The sequence below is a fragment of the Dendropsophus ebraccatus genome, chromosome 1 (assembly GCF_027789765.1).
Source record: "Dendropsophus ebraccatus isolate aDenEbr1 chromosome 1, aDenEbr1.pat, whole genome shotgun sequence".
Classification (NCBI taxonomy): domain Eukaryota; kingdom Metazoa; phylum Chordata; class Amphibia; order Anura; family Hylidae; genus Dendropsophus; species Dendropsophus ebraccatus.
The window spans coordinates 222,557,504-222,576,382 of record NC_091454.1 but is presented as its reverse complement, the minus strand read 5'-3'; the positions used below and the strand labels follow the sequence as shown (position 1 = coordinate 222,576,382).

At 46.4% G+C, this 18,879-nt stretch overlaps 1 protein-coding gene across 9 annotated transcripts in view; it reads left to right on the top strand.

Moving 5' to 3' along the window:
• The window catches only part of KDM6B (lysine demethylase 6B), a 94,800-nt gene extending 78,100 nt beyond the window's left edge, over positions 1–16,700 (top strand). For 8 of the 9 annotated variants that reach the window (XM_069948983.1, XM_069949004.1, XM_069948996.1 and 5 more), the window contains 19 exons: positions 3–101; positions 265–478; positions 1,536–1,628; positions 1,716–1,868; positions 2,907–3,044; positions 3,151–3,375; positions 3,492–6,100; positions 7,391–7,517; positions 7,599–7,704; positions 8,506–8,711; positions 8,834–8,901; positions 9,242–9,313; positions 9,425–9,573; positions 11,052–11,166; positions 11,250–11,437; positions 12,118–12,259; positions 13,446–13,572; positions 13,676–13,846; positions 15,491–16,700. In XM_069948983.1, the coding sequence (XP_069805084.1) occupies positions 3–101; positions 265–478; positions 1,536–1,628; positions 1,716–1,868; positions 2,907–3,044; positions 3,151–3,375; positions 3,492–6,100; positions 7,391–7,517; positions 7,599–7,704; positions 8,506–8,711; positions 8,834–8,901; positions 9,242–9,313; positions 9,425–9,573; positions 11,052–11,166; positions 11,250–11,437; positions 12,118–12,259; positions 13,446–13,572; positions 13,676–13,846; positions 15,491–15,514 (5,026 nt within the window). In that variant the 3' untranslated portion in view covers positions 15,515–16,700. The remainder of the gene's footprint in view (positions 1–2; positions 102–264; positions 479–1,535; positions 1,629–1,715; positions 1,869–2,906; positions 3,045–3,150; positions 3,376–3,491; positions 6,101–7,390; positions 7,518–7,598; positions 7,705–8,505; positions 8,712–8,833; positions 8,902–9,241; positions 9,314–9,424; positions 9,574–11,051; positions 11,167–11,249; positions 11,438–12,117; positions 12,260–13,445; positions 13,573–13,675; positions 13,847–15,490) is intronic. The other variant, XM_069949029.1, reaches the window with a different exon arrangement.
• Positions 16,701–18,879: the final 2,179 nt, after the last annotated feature.

The window sequence follows — 18,879 nt, the reverse complement described above, 5'->3', positions numbered from 1 at the left end:
AGATGCTCCACCAACCTTAACCAACCTCAGCTGCCCCCACACCTGTCGTCTAATCATGTGACAAACATGGGCCACCCCAGCAAACCCTATTACCCTCTCGGGTAAGTGTCTGGGTTTGGGCTGATACTCTTGGGGTGTGTTCTATTGTATTCTCATGCTGTTTCCTTACAACCTTTACAATCCCCCGCCCCCCCTCCCCCCCCCCTTTGTGAGGGTGTCCATGGAAAGTGTACTTGTGACTCTTATTGACCCTCTTTATATCAGCTCTCCTCCGGGCCATCGCTTTGGGAAATTAGAACGGGTACACTCTTGCGTCCAGCTCCTCCTGCGCGATGAGCAGCAGCCGCAGATCTGGGAGCAGCTGGGTCAGATCTATGAGTCGGAGCAGGAACTGGAGGACGCCGTGCGCTGCTACCAGGCTGCCGCACGCTACCATGGAGGCTACGAGCTGAACGCTCACATCTCCCGGCTGCAGCAGGTATGGCGGTGTCTCCACTTACCTCATGTAGTGATGGGAACTCATTGTACTTGTTAAGTCCAGTATTTTTTTTTTTTCTTTAAATTTACAATCCTATGCCTCTAGGGCAGTGTTCCCTAACCATTTGCTCTCGGGGCATGATGGGAGTTGTAGTTCTGACAAGCCACAGGTTAAAGGGGTAGTTTACCCAAAACTTTGTCTTACAAATCAACTGCTGTAGAAAAGTGCCAGAGATTTGTAAATCCAGTACTTATCAGTTGCTGGATGTCCTGCAGGTGTATTTTTTTCCCATCTAACACAGTGCTCTCTGCTGCCACCTCTGTCCATGTCAGGAACTGTAAAGAGCAGTCACAAATCCCCACAGAAAACGTCTCCCGCTCTCTAGACTGGAAAGAATACACCACTTCCTGCAGGACCTACAGCAGCTGATAAAAAAAATATCAAGCCTATCAGTACACATCAGCTGCCGTAGGTCCTGAAGGAAGTGGTGTGTTCTTTCCAGTGTAGAAAGCGGGAGACTTTTTTTTGTGGGGATTTGCGGCTGCTCTGTACTCTTTCTGACCTGGACAGAGGGGGCAGCAGAGAACACTGTGTCAGACGGGAAAAAATACACCACTTCCTGCAGGACATACGGCAGCTCATAAGTACCGGAAGACTTGATATTTTTTAATAGAAGTAAATTACAAATCACTGGCACTTTCTGGCACCAGTTGATCTGAAAGAATTTTTTGGGGGCAAATTACTCCTTTCAAGTATCCGAACCCAAATGCTCAGCGTTTGATTCCCCGTGGTTGCAGAAGTCGGATGCCGCCGCTAGGGCTCAGTGGGTGATTCCCCTGCGGCTCCAGAAGTTAGATGCCACCCTAGTGGTAGCATCTGACTTCTGCAGCCACGGAGAATGAAACCCTGAGTGTTTGCGTTCAGATATTGTCGTCAGACTGAAACATTTTGACTTGTTCGCTCACTATTGTTTATTGTTCTCCTACCATCCTCTTATGCTGCCAACCTGTTTCCTTCTCAGCTTTCTCTTTTATTGACCCCCATCTCTATTTTTCAGACTCACCTATGGAACCTCCACTCCTCGCCTCCACACCATCGCCCCAAATCTCTGCCTCGCTTACAGCAAGTATGGGACCTGATGCAGCACGAGGTGAGCTGCGGGAGAATTGCCGTTTTTTACACCAATGTTTGTTTTCTGGGGGGTTTTAGTAACATTTCTCGCTTGTATCATTCTCAGCAAAAGAGACACTTCGTAGGAAAGAGAGGACCCCCGCCATTGAAGCGTCCTGTCCCCAGTGTTGATGTACCACCGCTCCAGTCACCACCGCACAGTCAGCTTGGAGGAGATGAGCAGCCTATGAAACGGCGAAGGAGTGGAAGCCCTGAACAGGTGAGACGCGGTTACATTATGCACATTATTTTCCTGATGTTACAATGGTATGGAGTTATGAGAAGACGTTAAAAAGGTTGTTGAACAAACAGATTTGTGATTTACTTCTTGATTCTTCCATTACTTAGCTGCTGTATGTCCTGCTGGAAGTGGTGTATTCTTTTCTGTCTGACACAGTGCTCTCTGATGCCTCCTCTGTCCATGTCAGGAACTGTCCAGAGCAGCAGCAAATGCCCATAGAAAACCTCTCCTGCTTTCCAGACTGGAAAGAATACACCACTTACTGCAGGACATACAGTGTCTGATAAGTACTGGAAGACTTGACTTTATATTAATAGAAGTAAATTACAAATCTCTGGCACTTTCTGGCACCAGTTTATTTGCAAGTAAAAAAAAAAAATTTGCGAACTACCCTTTTAAGTATCCATGGTCTCCCAAGTGTTTTGAGGCCGCACTATGGTTGGCGTTGCTTATGGACTTTTATACCAAGTATAATCCGTAACACTTTCACACACAGCATGTAGATGGGATTTTGTATTTCTCATCCATGTGTGTCCAAGGTCCGTACTTTGCAAACACTTGTGTGGTGCATTGTGAGAGTTAGGTTACTCTAATACTAAAAGGGCGGACTAGATGGACCCAGTGGTCTTTTTCTGCCGACAATCTTCTATGTCTCTATGTCTGATATAAAGAGCACCACATCTCCCACAAGGCACTACAACAGAAGGCAATGCTATATGGAAGCTCAGCTAATGTGTTAGGAGTGCTGACAGAAATGTGACTGCACATCTGGCTGGGAATCCATTCTAACACATGGTACAACTCGTGATCGGCACAAGATAGGCAAAGTGAAGAATTGAAGACTTTCATAACACGTTGCCATTCATGTTCACAAACGATACTCAGAGGTGGAGCTATACTTGTCAACATGTATGAGAATTAGATTTATATACTCCCTATATATCTCAGAGCTCACCACCTATAAGTATATAAACTTCTCACCGAGACGTTTGACTGTCATTTTCTTCTCTATTTCAGCAAAGAAGAGGTAACCCTGGTCTGCATTCTCCTCCGGTGCCAGTGGGTCCTGGGAACGTTTATCATCAAGCCCCAGCAAAACCAAATGTCTGGAACCCACTGAACCATGAACCCTGGGGGGAGCGCCGGGAGAGACAGGTACGCTGTAATGAAGGGTGGACGCTTGGTCGTGAAGAAGACCTTATCGACCTCTATCAAAGTAAACAATTTCATCCTTGGTTTTTTGTTTTGTTTTTTCCTGCAGGATCCCCGCATTCCACCCCATGCCCCTTCCTATTCTTCATACTGCCCCTCACGTCCACCACCACCACTACACCAGCAGCCCCGCCCTCCAAGTGACCTTAGTGAGGCTCGGTGTCAGAGGTCATCTGCGGAGGTCATTCCAGCACCACCTCCTCTCCACGTGCCTTACGACCAGAGAAGACCCCGCATACCAACACAGAAGACCTCCAGGACTGATGTGCCCCCTGTAAGAACTCTCTACAATATCTTCACTTCTTACGTTGTCTAGTCAATTATTTTCATATTTTGTTCACTTGAAAACTAATTTTTGCTTTTCTTTAATTTTTTATTTTATTTTTTTAGCCCTCTGATCGCTATCCGACCCCAGTGGACACCACAGTCAGTATCTGTCCAACACCAGAAGAGCAAGACCCACCGAAAACAATATGCCCACCACTCCAACCCAAGCCCCCTTCCACCCCCTCACTCCAGCAAACCTGGTTGCCAACCCCAGTCAAGGAGGAGACAAAGAGCGAAGAGGAACTGGAGCAGATCCTGTTTAGGGAGGGTCAAGAAACCGTGAAACAGGAGGGTTACTATTCACCTTGCGATACACCAGTGGCGGGCAACGTCTTTGATCATCGAACTCAGGGCATCACCACCAGCAAAGTCAGGCCTAGGTCTGAGGCCTTCCAGGATGCCAACCTGGATCATGTACTCAAAAGCCTGCAAAAAATTGATGAATCTGGGTTATTTGCCCCAAAGAAAGAGGAGGTACTAGAACAAGAAATTAAGAAAAGCCCTCCGACTCCAGAGCTGGACATCAAAGGCAAACACTTAAGCCATGGACTCTCTATGTCCGAGGGCAGCTATTCAGGAGGAAAGAGGTCACCAGCTCAAGAGGACAATGCCTCGTTCTGTTCCTCCTCTACAACCTATCACAAAGATACCTCAGGAAACCTTCAGGTGCTGGGTTTAGCTTCTCCACCCACAGCACCCTCTTCAGTCTTGTCTCAGAAGTCTTTAAGTCCGAATCCAGCATTGTCAGAGAGCAATGAACAGGAGGAAGTGAAAGAACAGCCCTCCGGATGCAAGCAACTCTTTGACTTTCCTTCGGGACAGCTAGCCGAACCTTTTGAGGAAGCCACGGAGTTTGCAAAGATTTTACCCGATGGCTTGGATGACATTATGAAGATGCTGGACGAGTCTATAGAAAAGGAGGAGGTGAGCGGCAGTTCTAGCAACGAAGACTTTAATTCTCCTCCCCCTCCCGCCTGCCCACCAGCAGAGACCAGAGCAACACCCCACCTCAACGGTCCAACTCAGACCCAGATCTCGAGCAGTCCTGGATCTGATGCTAAGCCGCCAGAACCCAAATCTGGGGAAATGAATACCTATTATGGACCTAAAAAAGCAATACTGGGGCAAGAAGCTGTTAGCGAAGTTAAGCCTGCTCAGCATGGAGGCAATAGTGTGCTCAAATCCCTGGCAAGTGTTCTGGAAGGACAGAAGTATTCCTACCGTGGAGGACACAGCCTCAAAACTGTAGGGGGTTCATCCTATTTTACTGGTGCTACTATGGTGAGCAAGCGTAATGTTGACCCATACACTGCGCAATCTACCTCACACCGGACCTGGGACTCTAAGATAGGAGCCACCCCTACCTCAGATGTGTCACGCGAAAGGGTGATAGCAACAAGGCCGGGATTCCGCACTGAGACAGACATTTTGGAGGATATAGCACGTGCTTGTGAAACATTGGTGGAAGGCACAAAGGGGTCTGGGAATAGTTGTTCCAGGGAGGTGGAGGAGGAGGAGGAAGAGGAGGAAAAAGCAGCACAAAGACCCGATACAGAAGTTGAAAATAAACTTGACCACATTTGGGGTGCTGAAAAACAAGACTCCACTACTAAAGCTGAAATTGTTTGGGGTGCCGAAAAGGCAGATGGCGTGACTACGATAAAACTTGAACCCTCCAGTGTGGTGGAGGAATCTGAAAGCATGGCCAAGAAGAGTCCAGAACCACAGTGGGAGATTGAGACGAAAGAAGCAAAAGAGGAAAGTAAGAAGGAGACTTCTTGGGTAGAAGATGTGATAGACCCAGCACCAAGACATAGCAAGGCACTTGATGGAGAATTAAGAAAGATATTTAAAATAAAGGCTCCCGCTGCAAAGACCGAAGTGATTCCGGCTGCATCAATTGGAGAATGTATCTTGAAAGTGCAGACATCGTATGTAAAGGAGTTTGCAAAGACTGATGCGCCTCTTGAGAAACACCATAGAGGTGCTGAATGGGACTCGCCCAAAAAATGTACAGAAAGCTCCAAAACCTATGAAAGTACCCCTTCTGAACTGGCAAGGGTGGAAAGCGAAGGCAGGCTATCACCAGGAGATTTACCCCCGGCTGTACCGGAACCGCAAGGCGAGATCGTGAAAGCTGTGGAAGCTGAGAGACCCCAGGAAAGGATAATGCTTTCTCTTCCTGCCCCTACCCGAAGCAAAGATGAGAGCCGAAAGAAAGACAGAAGGCATCGGAAACCTAAGAGGGACAAAAGTAGGCGATCGAAAGAAAGGCGCTCTCAGAAGGACAAGGAAAGGCAAATCTTGGGCAACTTAGACCTACAGAGCCAGTGCAGAGATGCCCCCAAGTCTTCAAAGCAGGGATCTGGAGGAGACCGAAGAAAGGCAGAAAGTGTCAGAAGGTGCGCGGAGGATGGCCACCACAACCAGTCCTCCTCACCTGCCACTCCTGTCTCTGCTCAAGCCCCTGCTTCCCATGTAACACCAAGCGCTGATCTGCTGAAGATGAGACCCTTCACCGAAGGACCGCCCAAGGAACTGAAGATAAGGCTGATAAAGGTGGAGAGCGGAGACCGCGAGACCTTCATTGCATCGGAGGTAGAAGAGAAGAGGTTGCAAGCTAGTGAACTCACTGTTAACCACACCGCTGCTGAAATCATCAAAGCCACCAAGTGAGTGCTTAGCAGAGAGGGTCCATGAAAGTAATGGATATAGCATGAACATGTGAATGGTGGGGGTCTTACCAGAAAGAAGGCTTCTTCACCGCAGTACCTAGCACCTGTCCGTGCACGTGTGGTTGGGTCTGGTTCTGTAGTGAAGGGGTGGTAGCATCTCATTCTTGGATTTTAGAAGCACAGCTAATGTTTTCTTTATTTGGGGGGTGGGCGTCCTACAGCATAGAGGAATTGTAAGTGGCACTCAGGTAAATTGTAGATTCATCTCTAGATATCACTGGAGTATTCAACCTGCTATCCTTGATGTTTGTAAACATCTACAATGGTTGCTAGGCAGGCAGATACGAATTATGCCTCCAATTCAGACAGCCCCTTCCTCACCAGCATCAATGACCCTGAATTTACTGTCTAGAGGCACGAACATTCTGTTCTCCGGCCTTGGCCACTTCAGGATCCATTAGAGTAACCAGTAGCTCAGAAAAGCCAGGCTTTGTTTTGTCGTTGCGTGATGTATTTATCTATAGCCGCTTCTTGAAGCTGGTTTGATTTAAAAAGTTATTCCTTTAAAGGGGTATATCACTCAAACATAACTTCTGATATGTTGCTGCCCATGGTGAGACTAGCAATTCATTTCATACTTGTTATTATCTATTCAGTCTGCTTTCCCCAGTTCTGAGCTGCTGCTTTCGGCTAAAGACACAAAAATGTGTGTAAGGCTGTGTTCACATGTAGCAAAAGTGGCGGAATGCCGGCGCTGAAGAATGAACATGTTCATTCTTCAGCGTGGAGAGAGGAGCTGCGCAAGCCTCCCATAGAGTGTCATTATGACAGGGTGGCTGGCGGCATTCCGTGGTGGAGAATCCCGCCGCAGAATTCCGCTACTTTTGCTACGAGTGAGCGTAGCCTAAGCTTTTCTCTCAGTCTTCCCTTCCTCCCCCTCCCTTCTGAGACAGCTTTTGGAAGGCTTTATCTGCAACATTTTAGTTTCTTTGTTAATTACAGTGAGATAATCAGCAGCTTGACCTCAGAATAACCTTCCCATCATTACAAAGAAGCTACAATGTTGCAGATACAGCCTGCCAGTGACTTGTTTACATCTTCTGTCTCAAAAGGGAGGGGGAGACAGAGAGGGAAGTTCACACACAGCTTTTTTTCAGCTCAAAGCAGAAGCTCATAACTGGGGGAAGGAGACTGAATAGAAAATGAGCATGAAATTATTTTTATTTATTTTTTTCACATAGTTTCACATCAGTGATTTATCTTAAATTCTCCTTTATCCCTCTACAGGAATATGGTGCTGAAAGGAAAATACAAAGAGTCTTACGTCCTTCCCTCTATGTCTGTGAAGCCTCCCATGGGAACGGAGAGGAACCTTCCTAGAGAGAAGCTGAACCCTCCTACCCCAAGCATCTATGTGAGTTATACTATGAAGGTCACCCCTGTACTTAGTCCTGTATATGGGATTTATAGTGACCATGTTCTTCTGTATTTACAGCTGGAGAGTAAAAGAGACGCTTTTTCCCCGGTTCTGCTTCAGTTCTGCACCGACCCGAAGAACCCGATCACGGTGATTCGTGGGCTGGCTGGATCCCTGAGACTGAGTGAGTTTCCTGGGTGATATTGTATAAACCTTGGTAGGGGCACCTGATGTCAAAAATACTTTCTGACAGGTCAAAGGTTATCACTGCTGAGACCCACCGTGATCAGGAGATATAGCTGGAGAGAGAGTGACTCGCTGGCTACTTGTCGGAATTAGTGTCTAGTGGATGGTGCTACTGCCGCGCTCACTCCCCAGCTATACCTCCCAATCACAGGGAGGGTGTCTCTGCTGAGATCAATTATTTTTGACATGCCTGATGACATGTTGATGTTATTTTTGATGACAGCAACTCTTTTAAGGGGTAGTTCGCCAAAAAGAAAGTGCCAGAGATTTGTAATTTACTTCTATTAAAAAAATCTCAAGTTTTCCATCACTTATACAGCAGCTGATGTCCCGTAGGAAGTAGTGTATTCCTTCCAGTCTGGAGAGCAGGAAAGGTTTTCTATGAGTATTTGCTGCTGCTCTGGACAGTTCCTGAAATGGACAGAGATGGCAGCAGAGAGCACTGTGACAGACTGGAGAGAATACACCACTTCCCGCAGGACATACAGCAGCTGATAAGTACTGGAAGGCTTGAGATTTTTAATAGAAGTAAATTACAGATCTGTATAACTTTTTCTCACATCAGTTGATCTGAAAGAATTTTTTTTTTTTTTGTGAACTCCCCCCTTTAAGTTGTCATGAGACTGGGCCATACATAAAATGCTTGTGTGGTTGATGTTCTGCCTTGCATTGTAAGGATAATTATCAATATAATATAAATGATACTGCCATCATCTCACACTCTCCTCTTCTTCCCCAGACCTCGGCCTCTTCTCTACAAAGACCCTGGTGGATGCCAACGCGGACCACACCGTTGAGGTCCGGACTCAAGTGCAGCAGCCGTCTGACGAAAACTGGGATCCTTCCGGGACCCGCCAAGTCTGGCACTGCGAGAGCAGCCGATCCCATACCACCATCGCCAAATATGCCCAGTACCAGGCCTCCTCTTTCCAAGAGTCTCTGCAGGTAAGACTGGGTGAAATGTGCTGCAGCCGTCACTACAGCATCTATAGAATCATCCAGATTTTATAACCATGATGCTCCAGGCTTCTCCGGTATCTGACGTTACGTCTTTCTGTTCTTTACAGGAAGAAAAGGACAGTGACGATGAGAGCAATGAACCTGATAGTACCACAGAAACCCCCCCACCCCCCAGGTAAGAGGCTGTGAGAGGGAGACAGTGTGTCACCTGAGGATAGGTGTGTGAGAAGGGGTAAAGGGGTTCTTGCCTTGACTTATTGACCTACTGGGTGGAAGCTTGAAGACCCCTTTATTTGTAAAAAGGCTGAACCTCATAGCTCACTGCTGCCCTCTGCTGCTGGTGTATAATATCTGCATTGTAGCATTGGGTTTTATAACACACAATGTTCACTGGGGATCCATCTGCTTGAACCACCTGCTTAATATGGGCTTATTTCCATTGAAATGAATGGCAACCCTTTAGCCCCTGTTATATGCACTGTATGTCATTGGTAATAATTATCCATCTCTTTCAGCACAAACCCGGAGCACAAGACCCCACACATTATAAAATTTGGAACCAACATTGACCTCTCAGATCCTAAAAGGTGAGACTGGAAGGTGGGGTCTACATCTCTGCTCAGAATGTGTAGAGCCTTGGGGCTGGACACTATGGGCAATGTTCTTCCTCCTCTTACATCCGCTCTCTTTCTCTGCAGGTGGAAGCCTCAGTTGCAGGAGCTGCTGAAGTTGCCGTCCTTCATGCGTGTGACATCTAATGCCAACATGTTAAGCCATGTCGGCCACACAATCCTGGGGATGAACACAGTGCAGCTGTACATGAAGGTGCCAGGAAGTCGCACACCAGGTACTGGCAGTACACCGGCCTCAGTCTCTCTGTGGCTGCGACTTGTAGTCCTTCTCTTCCTCTCTCCCTGGCTCTTAGGGCCCTGTTACATGGATTCATTCGATTATCGCTCCATGTAATAGAGACATCGGTCAGCTGCTGATGACAACCATCATTGGCTGATTGTGTCAAATGGTCAGACACCAAAATCACCGGCTGACAACCACTGATGGTGATGGACGACTGACGATCGAATAAGCTGTTTGTACTTTACCTCTCCATTCCCCTGGTCGTCTTCTGCTCTCTGCTTGCTTCCCCGCGCCGTAGCAGCAGCTTCAGAGCAGTGTCTGTCTGTGGTGGTGGTCCCAGCCAGTGATTGGCTGAGCGGCTTGTTGGCTCAGACACTGCTTCGAACCTACAGTTGTGGTCCTGGGAAGCAAGTAGAAGGCAGAAGAAAGTCGAGACCACAGAGAAGTAATGTATAATGGTTTAGGGCAAGGGCTGCATGGACACTGCTAAATATATAATATATATATATATTATGTATACACACACACACACCTTGCTAAGTGATTATTGCAGAAATCAATAGTTCAGGTGATTATATATGCCATTATCTGCATTCAAAAAGACTTTTGCCAGGTCCCCCCCCCCCTCCTCTCTCATTCACTGCTCATTATCAGGAAATCTCCACTCTTTTAGGGTGGGTTCACATTGAGAAATTCTCGCAGATAAACTCGCAGAATTCCGCCAGCTGTACACGCTCACGGCCGCGCGCCTTTCCGCCGGCTCCATAGACACCATTCTATGGGCCGTCTGATTCTGCATTTTGCCGAAAGAACGGACATGTCAATTCTTTCGGTGGAATGCAGAATCAGCTGGCCCATAGAATGGTGTCTATGTAGCTGGCGGAAAGGCGCGCGTACAGTCGGCGGAATTCCGCGGGGTTTATCCGCGAGAATTCATCAATGTGAACCCACCCTTACAGTGGGCTCTGTGTAACCTATGGAGAGGGGGAGGAGGGAGATTAGTCTGCAGCAGAGAACAAAGGATTACACAGTGGGAACTGTGTAAAAACTGGTATTCGGAGGTCAGAGAGGTCAGTGCTGATTTCAGAGGAGGTAGCTGTAAATTAACTATTTGTTGTCCTGTTTTGGTGCCTCATCTCCTCCCTCCACCCCTCCCCTCTCCATAGAGAACCATGAAGACGGGGGAGAGCTACAAACTGCTTTTTCATGATAAAAATGCATTTTTCGGCTATTAAACCCAATTACAAAGTTTCTTAAAATCGTCTGTACTATTGATTTCTAAAAAAAAAAAAAAAAAAAAAAATTAAATGACAGTGACACCTAATTTTGTCCGTAATTGTGGAACAGCAATTTTGGACAAATTCTGTGGAGGTGTGAATGAGGCCTTAGACCTACACTCTCCCCCTTTCAGTAATCTATCTTACATGCCCGGTTGTCTCCATTTACTGACTGTATATCTCTTTTATCCAGGACATCAGGAAAACAACAACTTCTGCTCAGTGAATATTAACATCGGACCTGGAGACTGTGAGTGGTTCGCTGTTCATGAAAATTACTGGGAGAACATCAGTGCCTTCTGTGACAGGTGAGACACCAGCGCTCCCACACACGGCCACTAGAGGTACCCAGCTGTATAATAGTGGTTCTAAATGTGGCCTCTGTTCTCAGGCATAACCTGGATTACCTGACGGGCTCCTGGTGGCCGGTCTTGGAGGATCTTTACCGAGCTGATATCCCGGTGTATCGGTTTGTACAGAGGCCCGGAGATCTGGTCTGGATAAACGCAGGGACTGTTCATTGGGTGCAGGCCACAGGATGGTGTAACAACATCGCCTGGAATGTCGGGCCCCTGACACGTAAGTCATCTGTATCTATGTGATATTTGGGGTCTGTACAATAAACCAAAGCGGTCAATACAATTAATAATTCAGACTTTGGAAGTGGATTGATTGGGAGAATATTAATATACCTTTTATTCTTCTTCTTTGGTTCTTCCCAACTGCCTATGTAGATGGACTGGAGCTTTTACAAGGTTTTCTGATTTGTTAGAAGACCACCTTAAAGGGGTACTCCAGTAAAAAAAAAAATCTTTCAAATCAACTAATGTCAGAAAGTTATGTAGATGTGTAATTCATTTCTATTTGAAAATCAATCTGAAGTCTTCTAGTACTTATCCTGCAGGAAGTGGTTTATTCTCTCCAGTCTGACACAGTGCTCTCTGCTGCCACCTCTGTCCATGTCAGGAACTGTCCAGAGCAGCAGAAATCCCCATAAAAAACCTCTCCTGCTCTAGACAGTTCCTGAAATGGACAGAGGTGGCAGCAGAGAGCACTGTGTCAGACTGGAGAGAATACACCACTTCCTGCAGGACATACAGCAGAGGATAAGTACTGGAAGACTTCAGATTTTCAAATAGAAAGCTACTTTTAAAACCAGTTGATTTGAAGAAAAAAAAAAAAACTTCCCTGGAGTACCTCTAAGGTGGTGACATGCTGATAGCAGGCCTCTTAACGTGACGTCTACTGTACTCTTGCAGCTTACCAGTACCAGCTGGCTCTGGAGCGTTTTGAGTGGAATGAGGTCAAGAATGTGAAATCCATCGTGCCCATGATCCATGTATCCTGGAACGTGGCCAGAACAGTGAAAATCACAGACCCGGACCTGTACCGCATGATAAAGTGAGACCCCATCATCCCCTTCTATCCACTCATCACCAGTCTCTTCCACCTTTTATCTTTTACATGTATAAGGGTCCTATTCCATGGGCCGAGGAGGGCCCAATCAACGATGTAAACGATCGGCTAAATCGCCGCTCGTTTACTGGGCCTATTTCACGGCCCGATGATCGTTGAGCGAGGGCTGCAGGGACATCGTTACCGATACCGTTACCGATCGTTCTCTCTATTTCACCGAACGATAATTGGCCGAATCGGGCCAAATGGGGCCGATCCGGCCGATTATCGTTACTGTGGAATAGGGCCCTTACTTATTCCATCTTTGGGTCCTATTACACGGGACGATTATCGTGCGAAAAATCTTTATATCTTTCGAATTTAAGTGATAATCGTTCTGTGTAATTGCAGGCAACGATCGAAAAATTGTTCGTATGTCGTTGATCGTTGATTTAGATGTGAACCTAAAACTATCGTTAATCGTTCGCTGTAATTCCACATCCATTCGCTCAAGTTCCGCATTTTTTCACTATACATTCAGTGTAATTGCACATTGTTCATTGTTTTGCTGGGATCAGAAGGAATAAACGATTGTAGTAACAATCGTAACTTAACGACCTTCCTTCTGTGTAATATGGAACGATTTCAGGTGAACGATTTCACAATCTCGTTTGGGATCATTAATCGTTAAAAATCACTTCATGTAATAGGACCGTTCGTCTGATATTCGTACGGCTTGCACGGACATTTTGTGTAATCTGTGGGACTTTCTCGGCCACTTGCTGTCATGCCACTATGTTTCACTTGCCATGTGGCTGTAATACAAAAAAAAAAAAAGTAGCCAAATTGCATTGAGGTAATTGTTGACAAAATTTCATGCAACTTACTACCTGCGACCAAAAATCCACCAGTTGTAATGGACGTGTCCCGGTGACATAATATCTTTACCGCATTGGCAATCCTAATATGCGTGGCCACAATGCAGCCTTGTAGTCTTCATGTCCCTGAATCAGACCCCACACCTTATGTGTTTTTCATATTCCGCTCCATTGTGAGTGTTGTCACTCTGATGGGCTCTCATTTGCGGCGCTGCATCGGCCCACCTGCCCCGTCTCTTTACACCTCCCTGTCTCTCATCTCCTCATTGTTATGTTTGTTACCTATTACTTACCCCGATCCTCTTTCCTCGTAGATATTGTCTTTTACAATCCATGAAGCGTTGTCAGATCCAGCGAGACAGCCTCATCCGCAGCGGGAAGAAGATCGCCTATCAACCAAGAGTCAAAGATGAACCAGCCTACTACTGCAATGAGTGTGACGTAAGTGGCCGCTCCGGGGAGATACGGGCACACGGGTGGGTGGGGGTGGGGGGATGTTGTGTTACCTCCCAGGTTCTCACCCTCACTTTTCTTTCTCCATTAGGTGGAAGTTTTTAACATCCTGTTTGTCACCAGTGAGAGCGGGGGTAAGAACACTTACCTGGTGCACTGTGAGTCCTGCGCTCGCTCAGCCAGCATCTCCACAAGCAACGTGGTCATTCTGGAGCAGTACAGAATAGAGGAACTTATGCAGATGTACGACAGCTTTCACCTGGTGAGGATCCGGGGCCAGAGATGGCAAAGACCTACCACACCACAAACCGTTCTGATCACACTTCCCTCTATATAGTGACAGTCAGGCTCCTTACACCGTGCTCCGGTTACTATCCAGTCCCAGCAGCATGTCCCCAACATTATATCAACTGCTAGAAGTTAGTTCCATATATTACCCTGATGGTTACTGTCACCAGATAGCAGCCATTATTATTACAGCCAGCAGTGTTCTCTCCCTCCTCTATTCTATAAAGGGATTATTCCATCTAGTGGATCCAACCTGGGGGTTTGATAGATGCAGGTTCAATATCTCGAGATTGTTACCGCAGAGACACACAGCTGACCTCAGACTACAAACAAAACTGCAGTCTCTGTCTAGGCGCTCCTTCTTGGAGACTTGAGAGCCACTGTCCAGAGAATTTTTCTTCTGGTTCTTCATACGCACAGTGGTGATGGGCTGCAAGGTAAACTCTCTGGTCAACTGAGTGACTTGTGGCTGAAGGACGGCGGCTCTCGAGGCTCCAAGAGGAACGCCAAGACAGAGACTGCAGTTTTGTTTGTAGTCTGTTACCACGGAGACACACAGATCTATATAGGAACCAGGGCCGATTCTGCGGTTCCTGCCGCCTGAGGCAAACCTCAGGCGGCCGCCCCGAGTGATGGCCGGCATCTCCCCTGCCCCGCAGCCAGCCGCTTACCTGTCCCACACCGCAGCCGGCCCGCGCTCTCCGCTGTCTCTACATCCCGTCAGGTCCCACGACGTCACCCTGCAGCTGTCACTGACCTCCATGCTGTGGTGAGTGAGTGGGGTGATCGGGTCTCGTGCGACCCGATCACCCCAGCGCGTCCCCCACCGACCCCGGGCACTCACCACAGCCTGGAGGTCCGTGACAGCTGCAGGGTGACATCGCAGGATCTGACGGGATGTGGAGAGCGCGGGCGACGGGACAGGTGAGCGGCCGCTGTCATTTTTGTTAAGTGATACTTAACAAAAATGACAGCAGGGGGGACATAATGCCGCCCACCTGCCAGACCGCAAAATCTGCCGCCTGAGGCGGAAGGCTCATTCCGCCTCATGGCAGAAGCGGGCCTGATAGGAACATATGTTGGCTAATTTTGGCTAATGTCTTAAGTTCGGGTGTGGTTTGCCGTTAAACTCTATTCACTTCAATGGAATGTAGTGCAAAACCTCGCCCAAACTAAAAACAAGTGATGCTGTCTCTGCAAGAAAGTGGCCACTAACCCGTTTTAAGTCATTTTTGTCTATTAGAAAATATATATCCTAAAGGACACTACACCTTAAGTGTTTATATATGGTGGTTCTCTATAATATAATACCTAACTTTACCTGCGGGGGCACTGCAGGGTAGTTGAACACTTGTTGCTAGATTGCCCCCCATAGATTACAGCGGATTAGAAAAGCATGGCTACTTTCTTGCAGAAAAAGCTCCACCCCTGCACACAGGTTGTGTCTGGTATTACAGTTCAGCTTCATTCACTACAATGAAACTGAGCTACAAAACTGCGTCCAAACTGAGGATAAGAGCAGCACCTTTTCTGGAAGAAAGTGGCCAAGCTTGGAGATAACCTCTTTTAAGGATTAAACTTTTTGGAGTAACTTTTTTTTGGTTTGTTTTTCCTTTAGGCCCCACCTCCAAGCACACGGTGAGCCCTCGCTCCTTCTTCTGTTCCTGCAACAGTCTCCTCCCCCCTCCTCCTACTCTGCCGAGCCAGCCAATCAAAAACTCTCCCCTCTTCCCAGGACCAGGGACAAGAGGGGCGGTGCTACTTTACCAGCCAATCGCAACTGAGAGAGAGCCACGAAACGAGAGATGGAGGGTAGGAGGGAGACAAGCCAGTTATGGATCGGCAGCTCATATTTCACTCTCTCCAGCCAATCACAGGCCTTGTTTACACAGATCCCGTTCCCCCTTTCGTGGGAACAGCCAATCAGGATGCAGGATTCTACATGTCTTTGTTAATTTTGTTGATACCTTTTTTTTTTTTTTCCCCTCCTCGTTTTTGTTTGTTTTTTGTAATTTTATCAGGAATATTTATTCTGAAATCTTGAATTTGTGACTTTTGAGGGTGGGGGGGTTGGTATTAATTTGTGGGGATTTTTTTTTTCTTTGCAGGTGGGGCACTGAGTGCATTTTAATTTTTTTTTTTCTTCTTAAATTAAGTTCAGAGTGGTTCTCTGCTATTGAAAATAGTGTGTGTGGGTGCTCTCTGTGTGACAGAGGCACTGACCAGGCTAATGCTGTATTATTGAATGGGTATGTTGGAAAGTATCTGTGGGGGTGGGGGAGGGGCTCGGGAGGGAGGGAGAACCTCATGCAAGTGATTGTGATTCTTGAACGTAAAGTCTTCATTAAAAGCTGTGGTAAATGCTTGGACTGGGTGCCCCAGTAAAACGAGGCACCTTGGGTAAGGACGGGGGCATCACTTATGAGTCCATGGGGGGAGGGGATAGCATTGGAGGCGGGTTTGAGGGTAACAAGACATAACACTGTTTTGGAAGAGAAATGGCGCAGTTCACCTATTAAAGTTTCCGTCATCTGGGATGGATGAAAGAAGAATCTGGGTGGGGGAACATGGACTGTGCTGAGGTCTAAAAAAAAGGAGCCCTCCTTTAATGGGTTAAAAAAAGATGGCACCCTTACCACTGCGAATGAATTAACCTCTCTCCGGGTTGTGTTTGACGAGCAAGAGATACGGGTTTTTATAAATATATATATAGAGAGATAAATATCTATTCAGTGCGGACTCCTCCCCTTTTAACCATTACCTTGGATTTTTCACCCGTTTTCCTGTTCTCTGTAATATAGAAATTTATAAATAAATATATATATAGAGAGAGATTTGGTTTAACTTACCTATGGAACGTTTCCCATCCGCTGGTTACTTTCCCTTTATTTTGCTTGTAGCGTCTGGTTTTTAATTTGTTGTTGTGTTTTTGTTTTTAATTCCTGTTTTTCTTGAATATTTTATTATGTATTTGTTGAATGCTTTCATCCCCCCCCCCATGTAAATCTTTTATACCTCTCGCATCACAAAACCACAGGCCAGTCTCTAGCTCTTCAAGGCCCCCCACCCCCTTCCACCACCACATCAGGCCACGCCACCCCCACCCTCAAAGCTTCTGAGGTTATTGTTGTCCTTCATGCACACTCACAAGCTAAAAAGCACTGTATTTATTGATGCATTACCTCCAATGGCAAAGTTAGGCCATTTTGCACAAGATACCATGTAAGGCTTACCCTCCCACCAACCAATGGGTCTAAAATGAACACCAGCTCTAGGTTTTCTCCTGGTTGACGTCAGGACTGAGACCTATGTAAATATTAGTGGTTACAATGGTGTCTAATCAGTTGCTTTTGGCGGCAATAGGTTCACTGACTAAACCTCTCGTGGTCTGTGGCCACATATCCGCTGCCTCCGCTCCTTATATAATGGACACACAATAAATTGAAGGGTCCAGTGTTAGGACACGTCACTGATATTTTAGCTCTAGCATTAAAAGAAAAAGTATTTGTAGGTTAAGAAACCTTACGAGTGGCCGTGCAACCAAAAAGTATGATGGTGTTAATGTTACTATAAGCCTGGAGTCAGGGAATGAGGTGCAGGTGGAGATGAAAGATATCCAGGGTGGGGAAAAATAAGAACATTTTTTTAAATTTTTATATCTTTTTATTTTTGGTTAAAAAATAAAATAAAATATTTGCTATAAAAGTTTGGTTTTTCGAGAGCACCGGCTGGTTGGATTTTGTGTTCCCTGGAGATAATCCATCACTGAATCTAGTCTGCAGCTTATTCCCCTCTCCTTATTGAGAACCTATGCAATGTTGGGGGTCGGGAGTAATAGCAGTCGGTTGAAGGTTTGACCGATGGCTCTTATTTATATTACTAGTCTATGGAATCTCCTTTATGATAATCTGTTCCTTTTTAAAGGCCAAAAATATGGAAAAGGAACGATGCCTACACATCTAGTACTGAGAAGCATTGCGGTTGGCCTTACTAGGGGCAGATGTCTCCTGAGTTAGTGGGCATCTTCACATTCTCAGGTTCTTCCCAGTGAACCTTTCTTTTTCCCTGAGATAAAGGATTGTGATCGCCAAAAATACCCTTATTTCCATTCATGGGTCAAATCAATTTTCCATGCATATTGTCTTGACCAGATTTGACTCTTCAGGTTACAGCCTGGGGTCCTTTTAATGCAACCTTCGGCCCTCCAGATGTTGCTAAACAGCTTTGGCTGTCTAGGCATTATGGGAATTGTAGTTTTGCAACAGCTGGAGAGCCGAAGTTTCCCCATCCCTGTTTTAATGCTTCAGTTGTGTAGTCATGAATGATAGAATTATTAACTCCCTATAATGTTAGGTACTAGGTGAACTCTTTGAGAGTCTCAGGAGACTGTGTCATATTTCGTACCCAACTAGATCTAGAGAAGACCAAAGATACAGAGTAGATGTCCCTCAGCCAATGAGACTTTGCACAACGTTAGGCTCAGTGGGGATGGTCTTCCAGTGGAAGATTGTCACCACAGTAGTATTCATGGTAAGTTTGAGAGGAATAAAAATTGATGAACACTTTAGTAGTCGGCCGGGCACGGGTCTGAACTAAGCCAGGTCTCGTGTTCCTGTGCGGCCGTCTGATATCTAGACATTTTCCATTCCGTTAATAAGAGCCGACGGCTCAAGACACTGGATCCTTCTTTTATTTCACTTATAGCAGTGTTACGATCGCCAAAAGCGACTGTTTAGACATCAGTCATCCACTGATCACAGACGTGTCATGATATAGTGTTACTTCCATAGTACGGCCACCCTGGGTGAGATTAAAAAATGGGACATCTCATACGCTCTCCACCGCTACTCGTCGTGTATAAGATGAGTATGATCGTCATACTGTGACCTACATTCAGCAAGGTGCAGAGGACACAAGGGGCTAATTCTTAACTCTGCCATGTTTTTAAAGGGTGAGAGTCATGTAAAACATTGAAGTCCACCACTACACCACCTGGCCTACCGTAAT